A 22,359-nucleotide genomic window follows, 5' to 3' on the forward strand; every position below is an offset into this window, starting at 1 on the left:
GTATCTAGCTCGAATTTTTCTTTCTCCATTGTCTTTCTACCAGTTCCCAATGAGTTGTGCTCTAGGCTATTTTAGTGGGGAGACAATCATAGGTCCATTCCTCTGACTGATGTATCAGAGAGCACAGCAACACCCTTCACCCCCAGAAGCAGAATGAGAAGCCTTGGCCAGTAAGACAACTCTGGGCAGGAGGCAAAGACTGAATGAGGTTAGAGATGAGAAAGATACAGAAATCATATGAGCATCCCAAGGGCCTCTGGGAAACTACCAAACTCTCTCAGGCTGGACTTCTCACCACCCATAGTCTATGAGTGAGGTACTGACAGTTGGATGACTGACTACCAGCCCAACCTTTTACTTGACCTCAGCATCTTCTGAACCCTGCAACACTGTATTAACATTGTGGCTCTGGCAAGCTTTTGAGGATTCTTTATGCTGGTCCTCTTGCTGCTGAGACATTCTTCAGACCAAAGAGCTCTGACTCAACCCAATAGAATATACATGCAGTCCCTGTAATGTATACAAAGTTGAAAATGTAGCTTAGGTCCAAGGTTGCTGCCTCTCTTCAATCCCAAACATCTGTTCACCAGGAGACACTGTGAGGGGCCAACTCCCTGAAAGTCCTATCTCTCAGCCCTCTTATTGGCCCGAGTGAACCATAACACTCTCCAGGGAAGACTCTTGGGCCCTATACTCCTCCCTCTTATTGGCCAGGGGAAGGCTGCCTGCCCAATAATCCATTTACAAGTTCTTAGCACAGCCCATGAAGGTGACTGAACCTCAGCCACAAGGCATTGACTGAATCATTACAGACATTTAAGCTTCACCCAAAATTCAGAGTGACCACCATCTCCATATCACTTTGCATCTGCATATAGTTCCAAATGCTCTGACTAGATTATACAAAAAAACAAAGCATAGAAGTGCTAGGAATGTGGCTCAGTAACTAGAGTGTTTGACTAGCATGCAGGTAGCCCTGCATTCCATCCCCAGCATAGCATCAAATAGGCAGGGTGGCAAATGCTTGTAATCCCAGAACTCTGGAGGGATGGGGGCAGGAAGATCAGAAATTTAAGTGTTATTCTCAGATACAAGGTGAGCTCATGACCAGTTTAGCTACAAGAGACACTATCTTAAAAAAATTAGATGATAGACAAACAGACAGATTGATTGACAGATAGTCAGATAGATGATAGATAGATAGATAGATAGATAGATAGATAGATAGATAGATAGAAGAAACAATTCCCACAGCCATTCCTCAGAAACTCAATGGCTATGTTGGCCAGGGAAGTAGCCAGAAAATGAAAACCTAGATGTCCGTCAATGAATACATAAAGAAAGGTGGTACATTTACATAATGGAATTTTGCTCAGCCATTAAAAAAGATGAAATTGGCAGGTAAATGGATAGAGCTAAAAAAAAAAAAAAAAAAAAAAAAAAAAAAAAAAAAAAAGTCATTCTGAGTAAGGTAACTGAAGTGGAAACTTCAGGTTTCTTTGGAAAGTCTATTCTGTCAAAGGATGTTTTCCTGAAGCAGACACAAGTGAAAGGATGCTTTGCTAAAGCAGATGTGTGAAAGGACACACGATGCTAAGGATTCAACAAAAGGTGAACTATGCTGATGGTATTGGTATGTCTTACCATTGTTTATTGGTCATCATTTGTGGTGTCTCCATAGACAGAAATTCACCAAAGAACTTCTGGTGGTGCTCTGGCAGCTTGTTGATGAATTGGCAGAGTGCTGTCAACTGATAGAGACTCACGTGGAGTTTTGCTAAGACAGACTCACGTGCTGTTTGGGGGGAGTATAAATGTATAAATATGGACAGTGACAGGGTATCAGTGGGGGAGGGGCGAGCTTCATTGGTCTTGAGTCTTCATTTCTGCTGATCTTCACTTTTGAAAGAGGCACCAAAAAGAGATAGAAGAGAGAATCTCAGGGGCAGAAGATACTATCCATAGAAAACATTGTCACAACAGTCAAAGAAAATGCAAAATACAAAAAGCTCCTAACCTAAAACATCCAGGAAATCCAGGACACAATGGGAAGACAAACCTAAGGATAAAAAGAATAGAAGAGAGTGAAGATTCCCAACTTAAAGGGCCCGTAAATATCTCCAACAAAATTATAGAAGAAAACTTCACTAACCTAAAGAAAAAGATGCCCAGGAACATACAAGAAGCCTGTAGAACTCCAAATAGACTGGACCAGAAAAGAAATTCCTCCCAGCACATAACAATCAAAATACCAAATGCAGTAAACAAAGAAAGATTATTAAAAGCAGTAGGGAAAAAGGTCAAGTAACATATAAAGGCAGATCTATCATAATTACACCAGACTTCTCACCAGAGACTATGAAAGCTAGAAGATCCTAGGCAGATATCATACAGACCCTATGAGAACACAAATGCCAGCCCAGGCTACTATACCCAACAAAACTCAATTACCATAGATGGAGAAACCAAGATATTCCATGACAAAACCAAATTTACACAATATCTTTCCATAAATCCAGCCCTACAAAGGATAATAGGTAGAAAACACCAACACAAGGAGGGAAACTACACCCTAGCAAAAGCAAGAAAGTAATCTTTCAACAAACCCAAACAAAGATAGCCACACAAACATAATTCCACCTCTAACACCAAAAATAACAGGGAGTAACAATCACTTTTCCTTAATATCCCTTAACATCAGTGGACTCAATTCCCCCCAAAAGACATAGACTAACAGACTGGATATGTAATCAGGACCCAGCATTTTCTGCATACAGGAAACACACCTCAGTGACAAAGGCAGACACTACCTCAGGGTAAAAGGCTGGAAATCAATTTTCCAAGCAAATGGTCCCAAGAAACAAGCTGGAGTAGCCATTCTAATATCAAACAAAATCAACTTTCAACCAAAAGTTATCAAAAAAAGATAAGGAAGGACACTTCATACTGGTCTAAGGAAAAAAATCTACCAAGATGAACTCTCAATTCTGAACATCTATGCTCCAAATGCAGGGGCATCCACATTCATAAAAGAAACTTTACTAAAGCTCAAAGCACACAATAATGGTGGGAGACTTCAACACCCCACTCTCAGCAATAGATAGATCATAGAAACAGAAACTAAACAGAGACACAGTGAAACTAACACAAGTAATGAACCAAATGGATCTAAGAGAGATTTATAGTACATTTCATACTAAAGCAAAAGAATATACCTTCTTCTCAGCACCTCAAGGCACCTTCTCCAATTACCACATAATTGGTCACAAAACAGGCCTCAACAGATACAAGAAGATTGAAATAATCCCATGCACCCTATCAGATCACCATGGACTAAGGCTGGTCTTGAATACCAACAAAAACATGGAAAACACACATACACATGGAAGCCGAACAACACTCTACTCAATGATAATTTAGTCAAGGAAGAAATAAAGAAAGAAATTTAAAGGCTTTTTAGAATTTAATGAAAATGAAGACACATCATATCAAAACTTATGGGATACAAGAAAGCAGTGGTAAGAAGAAAACTCATAGCTCTGAGTGCCTCCAAAAAGAAACTGAAGAGAGCTTACACTAGCAGTTTGACAGCACACCTGAAAGCTCTAGAACAAAAAGACGCAAATACATCCAAGAGGAGTAGACCACCGGAAATAATCAAACTCAGGCCTTGAATTTGTATAGTTCTTTTTTTATCTGTTTGGCTTGAATCAACCAAACAGATACAAAAAGAACTATACAAAGAATCAACAAAACCAGGAGCTGGTTCTTTGAGAAAATCAACAAGATAGATAAACCCTTAGCCAGACTAACCAAAGGGCACAAAGACAGTGTCCTTATTAATAAAATCAGAAATGAAAAGGGAGACATAACAATGAAATATATCTTAAATAATTATTCTGTTTGTTGAATATTAACAGTTGAAAATATTAAAATCATGTTCTACAAAAAAAGAAAAAGAAAAACAGAAATATAAGAACATGTTTTTGTTTTAATCCCAGGTGTGGTATGGGGCTGGTTCAGTCTGTCCACAGCAGCTGACTATGATTTGCCTCATGCTCTAGCAGGGGTATGATTTTTTGCCAGCTGAGGATAGTTTCTGTGATAGTGTGACATCTGGAATTCTGGGAACTCTTCAGAGGGTATATAAATGCTAGGGTCCCAAGAGGCAGGGTAGGTTGCTGGTTCATAGCTGTTGATTGCTGTTGATTGCAGTTTGTTAAATAGTCCTGTGCAAAAGGAAACAATAAAAAGAAATTAGATATCCTGACATTGAAGATCAAACTTGCCCCAAGGAACTCGACACCCCTAGGAAGTAGTCTAACAATAATGTCTCCCCTTTTCCCCTCTATCTCTCCCATCTAGGATTAGTGGGTTGAAAGGGTGGAGGAAAAGGGAAGAAGAAAGGTGAAGGAAAAAAAGAACCCACAAAGTAGCCAAAGTCCAGCTACATGTCTCCAATCAAGGCTCGGGGAAGCCCGCAGAAGAAGAGACAAAAAGACTGTAAGAGTCAGAGGGATTGAGGACAGGAAGGAAACAGGACCTTTTAAACTTAACAGAACTGAACATATGTGCTCACAGAGACTGAGACAGCATGCACAGAGCCCACACAGGTCTGCGCTGGATGGGGTCCTGGAGCTGAGAGGATAAAAGGACATATGCCCCCCATTGCTAATCCAGAAGGTAGCTCCAATTGATAACCAATTGCAAATGAAATATTAGTTGTCTCCAAAGGAGTCTCACTGGGGAAACAAACCATCTTCATTGTAGAACTCCGTGCCCAGCAGTAGATGACCAACACAAAACAAACTCAACAGCAGCCTTGGAGGTCCTGCATTGCATAAAGCTGCATCACAACTTTCTTTTTCTTTTTCTTTTCTTTTTTTTTTTTTTTTTTTTTTTTTTCTGTTTACCTTACAAGTCCTCTGGCCCTTTGTGGATATATTAGGCCTTCCAGTTTTGTGTTTTTATAGATTCCTATGTATACAAACAGGTGTATCTTTCCATCTATATGTGTCTCTGACGCTTTTTCTCTGGCTATTTTTCTTCTGTTTGTTTTGTCCTGCTCTAACTTATTTGTTCTTGTTTTTACCTTATTTTATTCTATTTTATCCTTCTTCTTATTCCTTAGATGCCTGTTTGTTTTCTAATGAGAAACAGAGACAGCATGGATCCAGATGGGAAGAAAGAAACTAGGTGAAGGTGGAGGAGGGAAAACTGTAGCCAGAATATATTGTATGGCAGGAAAATCTACTTTTCAATTAAAAAAAGAAAAAAGAAAAACAAAAACAAAACTTAAGACATTCTTAGCATAGTGGTGCTGACCCAGCCAAGGAAACTGAGTAGCCAGCAAGTCTCAGGGGAACCTGCAGAGAGGGTGTGCTCCTCTCCGGCTTCTGTTAATGAAGTTAGACATGAAGGCCTTGGGCTTTGCTTCTCTTGCTCTTTTTATTATTATTATTATTATTATTACTTTTATTTTTTTTTATAGTCCAGTTGTTGCCCTCCTCCTGGCCCACCCTCCCACAGTTCCTCATCCCATTCCTCCTCCCTCTCATCTCCAAGAGGATGCTCCCCCACTAGGCCTCCACACTCCCTGAGGCATCAAACTCAAGGATTAGACACATCTTCTCCCACTGAGGCCAGACCAGGCAGTCCTCTGCTGTTATGTTTGTTGTAGGCCTTGGGCCAGCTCGTGTACACAGCCTGGTTGGTGGTTCAGTGTCTGAGAGATCTCAGGGATCCAGGTTAGTTGAGACTGCTGGTCCTCCTATGGGGTCATCATCCTCCTCAGCATCTTCCAGCCTTTCCCCAATTCAACTGTTGCCTGTCCCCTGGACTGCCTGTCCCCTGGGCTAACCCCCCTTGGGGGTTGGAGGTGAGTTGGTGCAGAGTCAGGGACACAGACTCTGGAAGCAAGTGAGAAACACTGCAGCAAGGTTCCTGAATACTGCTGCAAGCTCCTTTAATACCCTCCACCCATGCCCCCATTGGTCCTAAGAACCATCTCTTCTAAACAGCATTGTTGATTGATTGACACTGACTACACCAACAATCTTTGGTCTCTCAAGCAGTTCTCAATCAGGTCCTCCTGCAGGAGATGCTTTTGCAGCTGTGTAGCCCCTTACATAGAGTAATGTGTGGCATTTACATAGAGGCAGCACCACAGTTCCTGCTATGTTCAACCATAAGGGTCCCTGACTTTGGTACAATGGTTGGGTATAAGTATCTGCAGCTGTCTCAGTCAGCTGCTTGTTGGGTCTCCCAGAAAGCAGCCATGCTAGGCTCCTGTCTATAAGCACAACATAGCATCAGTAATAGTGTCAGGTCTTAAAGACTCTCCTTGAGATGGATTCCATCTCACTGAACTGCCTTTCCCTCAGGCTCTTCTCCATTTTTGTCCCTGCAGTTCTTTTAGACAGGAACAATTCTGGGTCAGAGTTTTGGACTGTGGGATGGCAACACCATCCCTCCACTTGATGCCTTGTTTTTCTACTGGAAGAGGACTATACAAGTTCCCTCTCCCCACTGTTGGGCATTTCATTTAAGGTCCCTCCCTCCCTTTGAGTCCTGAGAGTCTCTCACCTCCCAGGTCTCTGGTACTTTCTGGAGAGTCCCTTCACCTCCCACCCAACCCTGCCCCCCCAGGTTGCATATTTCCATTCATTCTGCTGGTCCTCAGGACTTCTCTCCTGTCTCCCCCCACCCACCCAATACCTGATCATGTTCCCCTTTTCCCCTCCCCCTCCTTTCTCCCACCCAGACCCCTCCCTCTCTATGCCTCCCGAGATTGCTTTCTTCTCCCTCCTGAGTGGGATTGAAGCATCCTCACTTGGGCCCTTCTGCTTGTCAACTTTCTTGACTTCTGTGGATTGTATCGTGGGTATTCTGTACTTTTTTGGCTAATATCCACTTATTGTTGAGCACATACCACACATGTCCTTTTGGGTATGAGTTATTTATTACTCATCATTTTTATTACTTATTACTCAAGTTTCACTCTTCTTTCAAATCTGGAAGCTGAGTGGTCAGCCCCTCTTTCTCTGCTATGGTTGATAGTCTTCAAAAGTTTCTCAGTCTAATTTTATTATCTAAATTTGTGGGGTTTGTTTGCATTTTTTATCAAGTGGAAATGACATCCAGTGTGAGGTCAGCAAGAAGACGGACATGTCGCTGTAGTGACATTGGTTATTGTGGTGTTAGCGTTGGAACAAACCTGGGAGAAAACCAGAGGGAAAATAAATGGTGAAGAGGCAGTTGTGCTTCCCATAGAAAATGCCAGGAGCAGCAGCTAGGTAAGAAGCATGAGACGGAACAGAACCGTTTAGATAAGCTGTGTAAAACTCCGTGTTCCTCAGTGAGGTTGGTTTCCTTTCCTTTCCACTTATGAGAAATGAATTTAAAGCCTCAACCTAGACAAGCACTCTCCTCCTGAGCTCTATTCCCAACTCTCAGCCATGATTTTTGACTTTAAAAAAAAGTGACCTGTAGTTCAAGAAATATGTTCTATTGCATGCATACACTAGCAAGATTATGCTGAAAGGACCCTGATATAGCTGTCTCTTGTCAGAGTATGCCTGGGCCTAGCAAACATAGAAGTGGATGCTCACAGTCGGCTATTGGATGGATCACATGGCCCCCAATGAAGGAGCTAGAGAAAGTACCAAAGAAGCTAAAGGGATCTGCAACCCTATAGGTGGAACAACATTATGAACTAACCAGTACCCCGGAGCTCTTGACTCTAGCTGCATATGCATCAAAAGATGGCCTAGTCGGCCATCACTCGAAAGAGAGGCCCATTGGACACGCAAACTTTATATGCCCCAGTACAGGGGAACGCCAGGGCCATAAAAGGGGAGTGGGTGGGTAGGGGAGAGGGGGTGGGTGGCTATGGGGGACTTTTCGTACAGCATTGCAAATGTAAATGAGCGAAATACCTAATAAAAAATGGAAAAAAAAAAGAAAAAAAAAAAAAAAGAAATATGTTCTATTGCATGGTTTTTTTAGGTATTTTCTTCATTTACATTTCCAATGCTATCCCAAAAGTCCCCCATACCCTCCCCCCCCCACTCTGACTTCTTGGCCCTGGCATTCCCCTGTACTGAGGCATATAAAGTTTGCTAGACCAATGGGCCTCTCTTTCCACTATTGGCCTATTAGGCCATCTTCTGATACATATGCAGCTAGAGACACGAGCTCCGGGGGGTACTGGTTAGTTCATATTGTTGTTCTACCTATAGGGTTGCTCCTTGGGTACTTTCTCTAGCTCCTCCATTGGGGGCCCTGTGATCCATCCAATAGCTGCCATGGAAGGAGTTACTGAGACAAAGTTTGGAGCTGAGACGAAAGGATGGACCATCTAAAGATTGCCATACCCGGGGATCCATCCCATAATCAGCCTCCAAACGCTGACACCATTGCATACACTAGCAAGATTTTGCTGAAAGGACCTAGATATAGCTATTGCATGTTTTAAAACAAGTTTGGAGGGGCTGGAGAGATGGTTCAATAGTTAAGAGCACAGGCTGTTCTTCCAGAGGACCAGGGATCAATTCCTCGCTCCCATATGGCAGCCCAGAACTGTCTTTAACTCCAGTTCCAAGGGATCTGACACCCTCACACCAACACACAAAAAATAAAAATTAAGTAAATTATTTTCAAAAACAGTTTGGAAAAATAAATAAAAAGCAAAAACAATCAGTTTTAATAAATGTTTATTCATTTAAAAAAAACAAAAAGAACAAAAGAAACAATTTATAGACATGAATTCTAAGGGGAAAGTGAGAAACCTGAAAAAGAAGACGTTTTTTTCCTTCATTGTATTATCTTTTTACATATTTTTAATTACTTTAACAATGTTGTGCATTACTTCTATAATTAAGCTAACTCCTGTTAATACATTGTAAGATCTGAGGATTTAAGCACATCAAGTTCAAAAGACTTCACTGCTATAACAGCTAAGTGAAATGTCACAAAGTTACAGCACATGTCAGCTAGGATGATTTTATTCACCAGAGCAACTAGAATAAAATTCAAGACACCGGCAAAATCTGCAAGAAGCAAACTTTTAAAATTCCACTGAGGAACATAACAGAATAATTGGATAAATGGAAGAGCAGACCCCACTCTTGAGAAACTCAGTAATTTTAAATTGTTGATTCTCCCTAAATTAAACTATAAATTTAATACCATCTCAATAAAAGTGACAACACAGCAGAGGGATGTGGCAAGCTGTTTATAAAGCACATATGAAAAAATGAAAAATGGAGAACTCTTTGTGTAAATATGCATGCATGTGTTCCTGCGGGGTGTGCACGCGTGGACAGAGGCTGGGAGCTGCCCCCAGGTGGCTCCCTCAATCAGTTTTCCACTTTCTGTTTGGAAACAGGGTCTGTCACAGAACCTAGAGCTCGTCCACTCAGCGAGACTGGCTAGCCACCAAGCTCCAGGTGAACTTGTCTCTCTCTGCATCCCCTGTGCTGGGGTTACAAATGTGTCCACTGCACCTGGATTTCTATGTTGGTGCTGGGGATCCAAACTCAGGTTACTGCTTGCACTTTGCCTGCTCAGCCACCATCCCAGCCCCAGGAAAATTTAGCCTGCTAGAGAGCAGCACTTCTACACCCAGTGTACACACTGGCTGATTTTGTGTCAACTTGACACAAGCTGGAGTCATCAGTTAGGAGGGAGCCTTTTTTTTTTAAGATTTATTTATTTTATGTATGTGAGTACACTGTAGCTGTACAGATGGTTGTGAGCCTTCATGTGGTTGTTGGGGATTGAATTTTTAGCATCTCTGCTTGCTCCGGTCAGCCCTGCTCTCTCTGGTCAATTCCGCTTGCTTCAGCCCAAAGATTTATTTGTTATTATACTTAAGTACACTGTAGCTGTCTTCCGACGCACCAGAAGAGGACGTCAGATCTCATTACGGGTGGTTGTGAACCACCATGTGGTTGATGGAATATGAACTCAGGACCTTCGGAAGAGCAGTGTTCTTACCCACTGAGCTATCTTACCAGCCCGGGGGCGGGGGAAGGCACCTTAATTGAGACAATGCCCACATAAGATTGGACTGTAGACAGGCCTGTAAGGCATGTTCTTAATTAGTAATTGATGGGAAAGGGCCCTGTCCATTATGAGTGGTGCCATCCCTGGGCTGGTGGTCCTAGGTTCTATAAGAAAGTAGGCTGGCTAGAGGTGGCAGTGGCTGCAGTAGTTGGATCTCTAAGTTCAAAGCCAATCTGGTCTACAAAGTTAGTTCCAGGACAGTCAGAACTACAAAGAAAATTTATTTGTTTGTGTATTTATTGATTGATTGATTGGTTGGTTGGTTGAGATATTCCATAAATAAATAAATAAATAAATAAATAAATAAATAATTTAGAGGAGGAAGAGGGAGGGAGGGAGGGAGGGAGGGAGGGAGGGAGGGAGGGAGGGAGGGAGGGAGGGAGGGAGGAAGCAGGCTGAGCAAGCCATAAAGAGCAAGCCAGTAAACAGTTCCCCTCCATGGTCTGCACAGTTCCTGCCTCCTGCCCTGCTTGCATTTCTGTCCTAACATCCTTTGCCAATAAACTATGATGTGGAAGCTAAGCTGAATAAACATTTACTCCCAAAACTGCTTTGTCATAGTGTTTCATCACAGCAAGAGTAACCCTAACTAAGACATCATGCTAATAATTAAAATCACTTAGAAGACTTCTACACGAGCAGCGGTCGCCATCTTGGTCCGGGACCCGCCGAACTTAGGAAATTAGTCTGAACAGGTGAGAGGGTGCGCCAGAGAACCTGACAGCTTCTGGAACAGGCAGAAGCACAGAGGCGCTGAGGCAGCACCCTGTGTGGGCCGGGGACAGCCGGCCACCTTCCGGACTGGAGGACAGGTGCCCACCCGGCTGGAGAGGCGGCCTAAGCCACAGCAGCAGCGGTCGCCATCTTGGTCCGAGACCCGCCGAACTTAGGAAATTAGTCTGAACAGGTGAGAGGGTGCGCCAGAGAACCTGACAGCTTCTGGAACAGGCGGAAGCACAGAGGCACTGAGGCAGCACCCTTTGTGGGCCGGGGACAGCCAGCCACCGTCCGGACCGGAGGACAGGTGCCCGCCCGGCTGGGGAGGCGGCCTAAGCCACAGCAGCAGCGGTCGCCATCTTGGTCCAGGACCCGCCGAACTTAGGAAATTAGTCTGAACAGGTGAGAGGGTGCGCCAGAGAACCTGACAGCTTCTGGAACAGGCAGAAGCACAGAGGCGCTGAGGCAGCACCCTGTGTGGGCCGGGGACAGCCGGCCACCGTCCGGACCGGAGGACAGGTGCCCACCCGGCTGGGGAGGCGGCCTAAGCCACAGCAGCAGCGGTCGCCATCTTGGTCCCGGGACTCCAAGGAACTTAGGAATTTAGTCTGCTTAGGTGAGAGTCTGTACCACCTGGGAACTGCCAAAGCAACACAGTGTCTGAGAAAGGTCCTGTTTTGGGCCTTCTTCTTCGGCCAGGAGGAGGTCCAAATACAAGATATCTGCGCACCTTCCCTGTAAGAGAGCTTGCCAGCAGAGAGTGCTCTGAGCACTGAAACTCAGAGGAGAGAATCTGTCTCCCAGGTCTGCTGATAGACGGTAACAGAATCACCAGAAGAACAATCTCTAAACAGAGTCAACTATAACTACTAACTCCAGAGATTACCAGATGGCGAAAGGTAAACGGAGGAATCTTACTAACAGGAACCAAGACCACTCACCATCACCAGAACCCAGCACACCCACTTCGCCCAGTCCAGGGAACCCCAACACACCTGAGAACCTAGACCTAGATTTAAAAGCATATCTCATGATGATGGTAGAGGACATCAAGAAGGACTTTAATAAATCACTTAAAGAAATACAGGAGAACACTGCTAAAGAGTTACAAGTCCTTAAAGAAAAGCAGGAAAACACAATCAAACAGGTAGAAGTCCTTACAGAAAAAGAGGAAAAAACATACAAACAGGTGATGGAAATGAACAAAACCATACTAGACCTAAAAAGGGAAGTAGACACAATAAAGAAAACTCAAAGCGAGGCAACACTAGAGATAGAAACCCTAGGAAAGAAATCTGGAACCATAGATTTGAGCATCAGCAACAGAATACAAGAGATGGAAGAGAGAATCTCAGGTGCAGAAGATTCCATAGAGAACATCGGCACAACAATCAAAGAAAATGGAAAATGCAAAAAGATCCTAACTCAAAATATCCAGGAAATCCAGGACACAATAAGAAGACCAAACGTACGGATAATAGGAGTGGATGAGAATGAAGATTTTCAACTCAAAGGTCCAGCAAACATCTTCAACAAAATTATTGAAGAAAACTTCCCAAATCTAAAGAATGAGATGCATATGAACATACAAGAAGCCTACAGAACTCCAAATAGACTGGACCAGAAAAGAAATTCCTCCCGACACATAATAATCAGAACATCAAATGCACTAAATAAAGATAGAATACTAAAAGCAGTAAGGGAAAAAGGTCAAGTAACATATAAAGGCAAGCCTATCAGAATTACACCAGATTTTTCACCAGAGACTATGAAAGCCAGAAGAGCCTGGACAGATGTTATACAGACACTAAGAGAACACAAACTGCAGCCCAGGCTACTATACCCAGCCAAACTCTCAATTATCATAGAGGGAGAAACCAAAGTATTCCACGACAAAACCAAATTCACGCATTATCTCTCCACGAATCCAGCCCTTCAAAGGATAATAACAGAAAAAAACCAATACAAGAACGGGAACAACGCCCTAGAAAAAACAAGAAGGTAATCCCTCAACAAACCTAAAAGAAGACAGCCACAAGAACAGAATGCCACCTTTAACAACTAAAATAACAGGAAGCAACAATTACTTTTCCTTAATATCTCTTAACATCAATGGTCTCAACTCCCCAATAAAAAGACATAGACTAACAAACTGGCTACACAAACAAGACCCAACATTTTGCTGCTTACAGGAAACTCATCTCAGAGAAAAAGATAGACACTACCTCAGAATGAAAGGCTGGAAAACAATTTTCCAAGCAAATGGTATGAAGAAACAAGCAGGAGTAGCCATCCTAATATCTGATAAGATTGACTTCCAACCCAAAGTCATCAAAAAAGACAAGGAGGGACACTTCATTCTCATCAAAGGTAAAATCCTCCAAGAGGAACTCTCAATTCTGAATATCTATGCTCCAAATACAAGAGCAGCCACATTCACTAAAGAAACTTTAGTAAAGCTCAAAGCACACATTGCGCCTCACACAATAATAGTGGGAGACTTCAACACACCACTTTCACCAATGGACAGATCATGGAAACAGAAACTAAACAGGGACACACTGAAACTAACAGAAGTGATGAAACAAATGGATCTGACAGATATCTACAGAACATTTTATCCTAAAACAAAAGGATATACCTTCTTCTCAGCACCTCATGGTACCTTCTCCAAAATTGACCACATAATAGGTCACAAATCAGGCCTCAACAGATTCAAAAATATTGAAATTGTCCCATGTATCCTATCAGATCACCATGCACTAAGGCTGATCTTCAATAACAAAATAAATAACAGAAAGCCAACATTCACATGGAAACTGAACAACACTCTTCTCAATGATACCTTGGTCAAGGAAGGAATAAAGAAAGAAATTAAAGACTTTTTAGAGTTTAATGAAAATGAAGCCACAACGTACCCAAACCTTTGGGACACAATGAAAGCATTTCTAAGAGGGAAACTCATAGCTATGAGTGCCTTCAAGAAAAAACGGGAGAGAGCACATACTAGCAGCTTGACAACACATCTAAAAGCTCTAGAAAAAAAGGAAGCAAATTCACCCAAGAGGAGTAGACGGCAGGAAATAATCAAACTCAGGGGTGAAATCAACCAAGTGGAAACAAGAAGAACTATTCAAAGAATCAACCAAACGAGGAGTTGGTTCTTTGAGAAAATCAACAAGATAGATAAACCCTTAGCTAGACTCACTAAAGGGCACAGGGACAAAATCCTAATTAACAAAATCAGAAATGAAAAGGGAGACATAACAACAGATCCTGAAGAAATCCAAAACACCATCAGATCCTTCTACAAAAGGCTATACTCAACAAAACTGGAAAACCTGGACGAAATGGACAAATTTCTGGACAGATACCAGGTACCAAAGTTGAATCAGGATCAAGTTGACCTTCTAAACAGTCCCATATCCCCTAAAGAAATAGAAGCAGTTATTAATAGTCTCCCAGCCAAAAAAAGCCCAGGACCAGACGGGTTTAGTGCAGAGTTCTATCAGACCTTCAAAGAAGATCTAACTCCAGTTCTGCACAAACTTTTTCACAAGATAGAAGTAGAAGGTATTCTACCCAACTCATTTTATGAAGCCACTATTACTCTGATACCTAAACCACAGAAAGATCCAACAAAGATAGAGAACTTCAGACCAATTTCTCTTATGAACATCGATGCAAAAATTCTTAATAAAATTCTCGCTAACCGAATCCAAGAACACATTAAAGCAATCATCCATCCTGACCAAGTAGGTTTTATTCCAGGGATGCAGGGATGGTTTAATATACGAAAATCCATCAATGTAATCCATTATATAAACAAACTCAAAGACAAAAACCACATGATCATCTCGTTAGATGCAGAAAAAGCATTTGACAAGATCCAACACCCATTCATGATAAAAGTTCTGGAAAGATCAGGAATTCAAGGCCAATACCTAAACATGATAAAAGCAATCTACAGCAAACCAGTAGCCAACATCAAAGTAAATGGAGAGAAGCTGGAAGCAATCCCACTAAAATCAGGGACTAGACAAGGCTGCCCACTTTCTCCCTACCTTTTCAACATAGTACTTGAAGTATTAGCCAGAGCAATTCGACAACAAAAGGAGATCAAGGGGATACAAATTGGAAAAGAGGAAGTCAAAATATCACTTTTTGCAGATGATATGATAGTATATATAAGTGACCCTAAAAATTCCAACAGAGAACTTCTAAACCTGATAAACAGCTTCGGTGAAGTAGCTGGATATAAAATTAACTCAAACAAGTCAATGGCCTTTCTCTACACAAAGAATAAACAGGCTGAGAAAGAAATTAGGGAAACAACACCCTTCTCAATAGCCACAAATAATATAAAATATCTCGGCGTGACTCTAACGAAGGAAGTGAAAGATCTGTATGATAAAAACTTCAAGTCCCTGAAGAAAGAAATTAAAGAAGATCTCAGAAGATGGAAAGATCTCCCATGCTCATGGATTGGCAGGACCAACATTGTAAAAATGGCTATCTTGCCAAAAGCAATCTACAGATTCAATGCAATCCCCATTAAAATTCCAACTCAATTCTTCAACGAATTAGAAGGAGCAATTTGCAAATTCATCTGGAATAACAAAAAACCGAGGATAGCAAAAACTCTTCTCAAGGATAAAAGAACCTCTGGTGGAATCACCATGCCTGACCTAAAGCTTTACTACAGAGCAATTGTGATAAAAACTGCATGGTACTGGTATAGAGACAGACAAGTGGACCAATGGAATAGAATTGAAGACCCAGAAATGAACCCACACACCTATGGTCACTTGATCTTCGACAAGGGAGCCAAAACCATCCAGTGGAAGAAAGACAGCATTTTCAACAATTGGTGCTGGCACAACTGGTTGTTATCATGTAGAAGAATGCGAATCGATCCATACTTATCTCCTTGTACTAAGGTCAAATCTAAGTGGATCAAGGAACTTCACATAAAACCAGAGACACTGAAACTTATAGAGGAGAAAGTGGGGAAAAGCCTTGAAGATATGGGCACAGGGGAAAAATTCCTGAACAGAACAGCAATGGCTTGTGCTGTAAGATCGAGAATTGACAAATGGGACCTAATGAAACTCCAAAGTTTCTGCAAGGCAAAAGACACTGTCTATAAGACAAAAAGACCACCAACAGACTGGGAAAGGATCTTTACCTATCCTAAATCAGATAGGGGACTAATATCCAACATATATAAAGAACTCAAGAAGGTGGACCTCAGAAAATCAAATAACCCCCTTAAAAAATGGGGCTCAGAACTGAACAAAGAATTCTCACCGGAGGAATACCGAATGGCAGAGAAGCACCTGAAAAAATGTTCAACATCCTTAATCATCAGGGAAATGCAAATCAAAACAACCCTGAGATTCCACCTCACACCAGTGAGAATGGCTAAGATCAAAAATTCAGGTGACAGCAGATGCTGGCGAGGATGTGGAGAAAGAGGAACACTCCTCCATTGTTGGTGGGATTGCAGGCTTGTACAACCACTCTGGAAATCAGTCTGGCGGTTCCTCAGAAAATTGGACATAGTACTACCGGAGGATCCAGCAATACCTCTCCTGGGCATATATCCAGAAGAAGCCCCAACTGGTAAGAAGGACACATGCTCCACTATGTTCATAGCAGCCTTATTTATAATAGCCAGAAACTGGAAAGAACCCAGATGCCCCTCAACAGAGGAATGGATACAGAAAATGTGGTACATCTACACAATGGAGTACTACTCAGCTATTAAAAAGAATGAATTTATGAAATTCCTAGCCAAATGGATGGACCTGGAGAGCATCATCCTGAGTGAGGTAACACAATCACAAAGGAACTCACACAATATGTACTCACTGATAAGTGGATACTAGCCCAAAACCTAGGATACCCACGATATAAGATACAATTTCCTAAACACATGAAACTCAAGAAAAATGAAGACTGAAGTGTGGACACTATGCCCCTCCTTAGAAGTGGGAACAAAACACCCATGGAAGGAGTTACAGAAACAAAGTATGGAGCTGAGATGAAAGGATGGACCATGTAGAGACTGCCATATCCAGGGATCCACCCCATAATCAGCTTCCAAATGCTGACACCATTGCATACACTAGCAAGATTTTACTGAAAGGACCCAGATGTAGCTGTCTCTTGTGAGACTATGCCGGGGCCTAGCAAACACAGAAGTGGATGCTCACAGTCAGCTAATGGATGGATCACAGGGCTCCCAATGGAGGAGCTAGAGAAAGTACCCAAGGAGCTAAAGGGATCTTCAACCCTATAGGTGGAACAACATTATGAACTAACCAGTACCCCTGAGCTCTTGACTCTAGCTGCATATGTATCAAAAGATGGCCTAGTCGGCCATCACTGGAAAGAGAGGCCCATTGGACACGCAGACTTTGTGTGCCCCGGTACAGGGGAACGCCAGGGCCAAAGGGGGGGGAGTGGGTGGGTAGGGGAGTGGGGGTGGGTGGGTAAGGGGGACTTTTGGTATAGCATTGGAAATGTAAATGAGCTAAATACCTAATAAAAAATGGAAAAAAAAAAAAAAAAAAAAAAAAGAAGACTTCTACACAAATATAGATATTGGGACACAATTAAGGAAATGCTGACATAATGAATGAAGTGTAAATTTAAAAATGCAAAGAAAATAAGAGGGACCAAAGACACAAAACCAGGTGTCTTTGGTGAGCAGACATGAGCAGCCACAAGGAAAAGGGGTTTGCATACCCAGGCGTGGGAGTCTAGAGACATGGAAAGAATGTCCAGAGGAAGTAGGGGTAATACAGAGGACTGAAAGTAGAGATTTAGAGATTGCTTGGGAGTCTGTTCACAGGGCTCTTAAAACCCCTTGCATCTTCCTAACCCTACTCCCCAACCATCCCAACCATTCATTTGTTCTCCAGAGTTACATAAAGCAAAAATTTCAATGTGGCATCTGTGACTTGTCACAGGAGGCTAGAATAAAGAAGTGTTCAGATGTCTCAGGACCTAGGAATGTATTGTCCTGGCAACCTCTGCTAGACACTTCTGGAGAAGCAAGTGGCTCTACTGTTTGCATGAGCGCAGGGCATGCTGGAGAGCATCTTCTTGTCTACCATATCCTGTGTGTTCTGATGCTCAGGGCCCCTGGACCACACTGAGCAGAGTCACTGCAGCAGTAGCTCTAGTGGAGTACAGTTGAAGGGGCTCCAGGAACCCTGGGAACCCTTAGGAAACCAATATCTTTTTGAACTACACTGAGACCCTGACTCAAACAAACAAACTAGTAGAACTTTGGAGAAGTACAGTCCTTTCAAAAAGTCTAGCACCAGAGTGAAAAAACAGTACTGTTGGTAAAGTGTTCACAATACAAAGTAAAAAAAACCTCAGTTCAATCCCAAAACCCATATACAAAAAAACTGGCACAATGCCTGTAATCTCAGCGCTGGGGAGGCAGAGGCAGGAGGATTGCTACAGCTCACTGGTCCTCCAGCCTAGTCAACTTGCCGGTTCAATGACAGTGAGAGATCTTGTCTCAAAAACCATGATCTTGACAAATGACACCTAAGGTTGTCCTTTGACCTCCACATGTGCATACACATGCACACACACACACACAAATATGCATGCATATATACACATGCACACATACATACACAAAGTTTACTGAAGAGCAAAGCCCTTGTCAAATTCTGTCACCCTAGGGCTGCTTCTTGCCTTGTGTCCAAGTACCCCTGCTTTTAGTATAGATTCTCTCTCTCTCTTTCTCTCTCTCTCTCTGTCCCACCCTCCCAGGGGCCCCTCCTCCCTCAACTTTTTACCGTTACAGGTAAAAGTGCTTGATGAAGTCACTATTTTATGTCTGCAGTCATTAAGAGTGACTATAAGGAAAAAGATAATTTTGTATCTCTCTTTTTTGGCATGCAACCATGTCCTACCAGTGCAAAAAGGAAAAATCCAGAAATAATCCTTCAATAACCTAGCCAGCATCCCCCTGGTATTTTACTATTCCATAGCACAAAAGGCAAAGAGTTTCTCAGAGCAAGGAGAGTTGGCAATGCTGTCAGTAGCCTGTTGTTTTGAAATAATTCTCACTTTGTCCTGAGGTGGTGCGAATTTCCTGAAGATACCATGAGCATCTTCAGAGAATTCATTATAGTGAGTTGGGCTGTCTGAAAGGCTGGATGTTGATCTCTGCTTTATGACATGTGGATATGACAACCCTCAGATGAGAATGGCGAGCCCTGAAGCTCCCTGGTCAGTTTCTATTTATCTTCCCTAATAAGGTAGAGATGTGTTCATTATCAGCTCAATGGAAATACACCATGAACTGACCAACATAGATGTCTTTTTAAAACCAAGTTTCTTTCTATGGCCCTGGACTCTATTAGGAACAGGGAGTAGAAGGGACATGTTCTCTGTCTTAGGTAAAAGCTCTCCAATTGTCTGCAAAGAGGCCCTTAAGGGTGACATTTGTAATCTCTGCGAGTGTGCTTCAGGCTAAGAAACCTGGGGTTATTAGCACATCAAAATGAGCCTTTTCTCAGAAAGGAACACTCATTAGCTGACTCGGTATCTGATGTGCCTACAAGTCTTCCTTTGTGCATTTCCTTGCAGAGAGATAGAAATCATTTCTAACTCTCATTTCCTATATAGAACTCCTGTTACCCCAGGTGACCCATATTCACAACTAGAAAGTCCACAATACTCAGTAAGCAAAGATCTAAATTAACAAAAGTACCAGTTACAGTGGTTGGTTGGTTCCGTTCATGTGTTTGTTTGAAAGCCAGGCTAGTTCCCAGCTTGCTCTGTAGCTGAGGGTAACTTCAGACTCCTGACCATGCAGTTTCCACCTACTGGATGCTGGAGATACATGCTTGCACCACCAAGTTCAATACAGTGCCAGGAGTGAAGCCCAGAGCACTGCATGTGCTGGACAAGTACTCTACCCAGTGAACTACATCCCCAGCTTTCCACTGCCTTTTGAAATGTGTGGTGCTACAATCTGTTAGGCTCATTTCATTACTCAATGTGATGATTTGAATGTGCTTGGCCCAGGGAGTGGCACTATTAGGAGGTGTGATCCTGTTGGAATAGCTATGGCCTTGTTGGAGGAAGTATGTCATTGTAGGGGTAGGCTTTAAGACCCACCTCCTAGCCACATAGGAGCCAAACTTCTCCTGTTTGCAGTTGGATTGAGATTTAGAACTCTCAGTCCCTTCTCCAGCACTGTGTCTGCCTGGACACTGCCATGCTTCCAGTCTTGATGATAGTGGACTGAACCTCTGAACCAGTAAGCCAGTGCCAATTAAGTGTTGTCCTTTGTAAGAGTTGCTTTGGCCATGGTGTCTTTTTACAGCAATGGAAACCCTAACTAAGACATTCAAGTACAAGTATTCAAGTACATTCAAGTATTTTATTAATATAAAATAAGAGGAAGGAAAATATTCATTTTTTTAAAATAGGCATTAGAGAAGAAAGACCATATTGTATATCACACACTTTCCTCAACCACAATATTAGTTCCTATGTTAGAGTTCATAAGACCCTCACTCACAAAGACCACAGAGATCACCATGGCAGCAAACTGCATGAGTATTTTTACTGATCTAACATGTTGGGGACGACCCCCCCCCCCTCAGCACGCAGGCCAGAGGAGAGACCCAGAACAAAGAAAGAACACACTTTTTATACCTTGTAAGGAGCATATTTGAGCAACAGGGTAGCTGGCTTGTTCTAATTGGTGTAGCAAGTAACCCTTTCAGGCACTGGTTGGTTTGCAAAGGGTGACAAAATAACCCTTTGGCCTAGTCTCTCACTCTGTCCTCCCTTGTTGTTTTTCAGCAAAGCAACAGTATGTTTTGAACTTATGGGTCAGCTATTAATCTCACAGCTATCAACAAGGTCAGGGTGGTTTGTAGTTTTTCTCAGAATTCAGTGTGGGGCAGGGTAGGGAGATTGCTAATCTTGTTATGGTTATTTCTCTGAGAACAGTTACTATTGTTTTGGCAGCTGTAGACTTAATCATTTTGACTGCTAAAACTATGTTTTTATATTTGTTTAATCAGCCAGCTTCTTTATCCGGCTCTGTACTTGACCTGCTAGTATAGTGTGGAAAGCCCTTTTAGAAGGGGGAAGGTACTGGGTGATCTTGAACTCATTTTGGATATTACACCTACAGATCAGCATGCATTATTTCATTTATTTGTTTGTTTTGATAAAGGGTCTCTTGTAGCCCAAGTTGGTCTCAAAGTCCTCTATGTAGCCTAGGCTGGCCTAGAATTCCTAATTCTTCAACCTCTACCTTTCAAAAGCTGGGATAACAGGTGTGTACCACTTGGAGGAAGCATTCTATGTTTCTTGAAGATTCTTACAAACATCAACACTTGGGTGGCACCCTGCATAAATACATAATTCTGTTCTCAGAAGCCATAGGTCATTAAACAAAAATTCTAGTGCAGATGTGGGATAACTCCCAGTGAGTTGCTAGCCATGGAGACCTCAGAGACTCTCAAAACAATGGAAGTTGCAGGCTGTGATGCTGCACACCTTTAATCTCAGCACTTAGAAGGCAGAGGCAGGTGGGTCTCTGTGAGCTAGAGTCTAGCCTGGTCTACATAGTGAGTTTTGGAACAGCCAAAGCTACATATAGAAACTCTTATCTCAAAATAAATTAATAAATAAATAGTAAAATGGAGGTTATTGTCATTGCTCTTGATCATTTATCAGAACAAGATAATAAAGCCCCACTGCTAAAGCTACCACATACTTTGGAAACACACAGATAAGTCAGGTTGGAACTGTAGCTTCCTCCCCTCTGACTAGCATTCATAGTACTGGAAAGTGTTATGCAGGCTGCTGAGGGAGAAAAAGTGTTAGCAGTCTTACCTAGCTATAGACCAGGATACTGTAGTGGGTTGCCTTTTTTTTTTTTTAAGATTTATTTATTTATTATTATATGTAAGTACACTGTAGCTGTCTTCAGACACACCAGAAGAGGGAGTCAGATCTTGTTACGGATGGTTGTGAGCCACCATGTGGTTGCTGGGATTTGAACTCTGGACCTTCGGAAGAGCAGTCGGGTGCTCTTACCCACTGAGCCATCTCACCAGCCCGTGGGTTGCCTTTTAACTACCACATTTCAATGCTCTGAGAATGGGCTGCCCTACCAGCCCCTACCCAGAGAATATTGGATCCATGGGTGAAAAACACAGACATACACATGTAGCTCACTTTCAACCTGCCTTACTGACTCAATTGCTGGGCACTTCTAATCTTTCACATCTAGTGTGCCCCTTCCAATACTCTTAGCTCAGCACCTCTTAATCTTCTCTTAGCTTAGTGTCTCAGCTACCTTCTCATTGTTCAACAACTCAAAACTGCCCTCAGCTTAGTTGCGTTTCTAATCTCCCACCTGAGGAAGCAGTCTATGATCTCACATGGCTGGTCACCCAATCTCCTTTCCTCTTCCTGCATCTCTTAGCCTCCTCTGAGGACCCAGAAGTCCTGCCTCTTCCCTTCTGCCTAGATTGGCCCTTGGCATCTTTATTGCTTGATCAAGAACCAACT

General features: G+C 42.5%; 1 protein-coding gene across 2 annotated transcripts in view; it reads right to left on the reverse strand.

Annotated features, from left to right (window-relative positions):
• Window positions 1-1,622: 1,622 nt before the first annotated feature.
• Pole4 (polymerase (DNA-directed), epsilon 4 (p12 subunit)) overlaps window positions 1,623-22,359 on the reverse strand; it is a 36,512-nt gene continuing 15,775 nt past the window's right edge. Inside the window, exons 4-5 of one of the 2 annotated variants that reach the window (XR_003956251.1) lie at window positions 2,018-4,229; window positions 1,623-1,899 (exon numbers count right to left, since the gene is read on the reverse strand). Coding sequence is in view for 1 of the 2 variants with exons in the window: in NM_001370295.1 (NP_001357224.1) it covers window positions 4,054-4,229 (176 nt within the window). In the remaining variant the exon portion in view is untranslated. Of the gene's footprint in view, window positions 1,900-2,017; window positions 4,230-22,359 lie in introns of those variants that run through there. The other variant, NM_001370295.1, reaches the window with a different exon arrangement.

The sequence above is a fragment of the Mus musculus genome, chromosome 6 (assembly GCF_000001635.26).
Source record: "Mus musculus strain C57BL/6J chromosome 6, GRCm38.p6 C57BL/6J".
NCBI classification, from domain to species: Eukaryota; Metazoa; Chordata; class Mammalia; order Rodentia; family Muridae; genus Mus; species Mus musculus.